Consider the following 2400-nt stretch of genomic DNA (forward strand, 5'->3'; position numbering starts at 1 on the left):
TACTCACAGCCAAATAAACAATCCTCTCAAGATCGAGAGGATAACTCTCAAGCACCACAAAACATGGAAGAAGATACGGAACCATCAGACATAGGAGAGCTGGATATACTGGGTTTGGAACTAGCATGCAAGACACGCAATTTCGAAAAAATACCAGAATGGCAAGTGGATAACCTAGTAGAAGTTCTGAACAGAGCACAGAAGAAATACTCTCTAGGAGTCCAAATAGGAAGTCCATGGGATGGCAAATTTATCACCAAGGACAATAAGAAGAGAGGAAGAAAAACTACACTGGAAAGAACTATCAAGATAGGGGAGATACTAGTGGAGTCAGGGAGGTATGCCAAACTGACCAAGTATTTTAATGCAAACCCCCACCCCTCTCAATGAAGTTAATATCATGGAATATCAGAGGGCTCAATGGCCTGAGGAAAGGTAGATTATTAAAAAACATGCTGATGCAAGAAAAACCAAGTATTCTCCTTTTGCAGGAGACGAAATGTAGCTCAACAATTTTGGAAAAAATAGCAGCGAAAGCTTGGCCAGGAGGGCTAGTGGCAGCTGTTGATGCTCAGGGAGCTTCGGGAGGTTTGGCGATCCTTTGGGATGCCCGGGCCATCCAAATCAACAACATGCAAGCTAACAAAAGTTTCATCCAGGCAACCTTCCACCTCTCAGGTACTAATACTCATGGACTGTTAACTAATGTATATTTTCCTCAGGATACAGCCCAAAAAGCTCAAATCCTGAATTCATTGTCAGAACTCAATAAAGATAGGCCATTCCCACTATGGATATCTGGAGGCGACTTCAATATGATAGCCAACATGGAGGAAAAACAAGGAGGTAGAAGTAAGGCAAATAGTGATGGCAATCTTCTAAAAAACTTCACTAATAACAATTGGTTGATAGATATTCCCACAAGCAACGGCCTCTTCACCTGGACTAACAGAAGGGATGGCCTACAGCAGATCGCCTCACGTCTTGACAGATTCCTCATCTCAGATAATGCAACTCATTTAGGAGGGGAATTCACAGCCTTTATTCTCCCTTTCTCTGGATCAGATCACTGGCCCATCGAGCTTCAATGGAATAGGCCGGGTAACAATCTCAAACGCCCCTTTCGGTTTGAAGAATTTTGGTTTTCTCACCCGGATTTTGAAGAACTAGTCAAATCAACCTAGATTAATTTCATTCCATCTGAAGGGACTAGTATGTCTAGATTCCAACAAAAACTCAAGCATCTAAAAGGGGCTATCAAAAAATGGAATCACAATACGTTTGGAAACATCTTCAAAGCCCAAGCCATGCTCAATGCAGAGATGAAGAAAATCCAGCAAACCATTATCACTGAGGGGCGTACGGAGGAACTCACCAAACAGGAGCAAGCTGTAGAATCAAAAATTCTGGAAAGGGACAAACAGGAGGAAACATTATGGAGGCAGAAATCAAGAATCAGATGGCTAAAAAACGGTGAAAAGAATACAAAATTCTTCCATAAATCTACTGTGCAGCGCCGAATGACAAATTGTATTACTCACATTAAAAATGAACAGGGGGAGAAAATTGAAACCCATGATAGCATTGAAAGGGAATTTCTCAACTTTTTCAAGAAAGCTCATCAGGAACCCAACATCAACAGAATGCCAGCTATCAACAAACTTATAAAGAATATACCCAAAATAATAACAGAGGAACATAATAGTCTTCTCATAAAGCCTATTAGCTTACAGGAAGTTGAAGAGGCAGTTCAACAAATGAAGGAAGGGAAAGCGCCAGGTCCGGACGGCTTTACTTCGAATTTTTTCCATAAATTCTGGGATTCGATAAAAAATGAGGTCTGGCAGGTCGTGGAGGAATCCAGAGCACTCAGATGGATGTATCCAGGCTTAAATGCTACCTTCATAGCCTTAATTCCAAAGGGGGAAGATTCCAATACCCCCGACAAATACCGACCTATTGCTCTGTGTAATATCATCTACAAAATTACTTCAAAAGTAATAGCAACGAGATTAAAGCCGCTTCTCCCTCTCATTATCTCGCCCGAGCAATTAGGCTATGTAGAAGGTCGACAAATAATGGACGGGATAATCCTAACTCATGAGATAATCCACTCCTTAAAGCAAACCAAGAAGCCAGGTATGTTGCTTAAGCTTGATCTATCTAAAGCTTTTGATAGTCTCAGTTGGGTATATATTCAAAAAATTATTCTTGCCTTTGGCTTTGTACACTCTTGGGTAAGATGGATTTACAATCTTTTATCTTCAGCCTTCTTCTCTGTTTTAATTAATGGCATTCCTTCAGCCACTTTCCGTCCCTCCAGAGGGATTAGGCAAGGAGACCCCTTGTCTCCTTTTCTCTTTGTAATTATGGCTAGGGTTTGGGCAGAAGCATAATCGC

At 41.2% G+C, this 2400-nt stretch overlaps 1 protein-coding gene across 1 annotated transcript; it reads left to right on the forward strand.

Annotated features, from left to right (window-relative positions):
• The first annotated feature begins 452 nt into the window (after positions 1 to 452).
• LOC149170538 (uncharacterized) lies at positions 453 to 1184 on the forward strand. The gene has a single exon (XM_089425625.1). It carries the CDS (start codon positions 453 to 455, stop codon positions 1182 to 1184), a length of 732 nt encoding a protein of 243 aa, XP_089281751.1.
• Positions 1185 to 2400: the final 1216 nt, after the last annotated feature.

The sequence above is a fragment of the Pinus tabuliformis genome, chromosome 4_2 (assembly GCF_031772625.1).
Source record: "Pinus tabuliformis cultivar Carrire ecotype Pingquan chromosome 4_2, CPIR1, whole genome shotgun sequence".
NCBI classification, from domain to species: domain Eukaryota; kingdom Viridiplantae; phylum Streptophyta; class Pinopsida; order Pinales; family Pinaceae; genus Pinus; species Pinus tabuliformis.

What these genes read in the sequence shown, in the direction of transcription:
- LOC149170538 (XM_089425625.1), top strand. Translation starts at nt 453, where the DNA reads ATGCTGATGCAAGAAAAACCAAGTATTCTCCTTTTGCAGGAGACGAAA.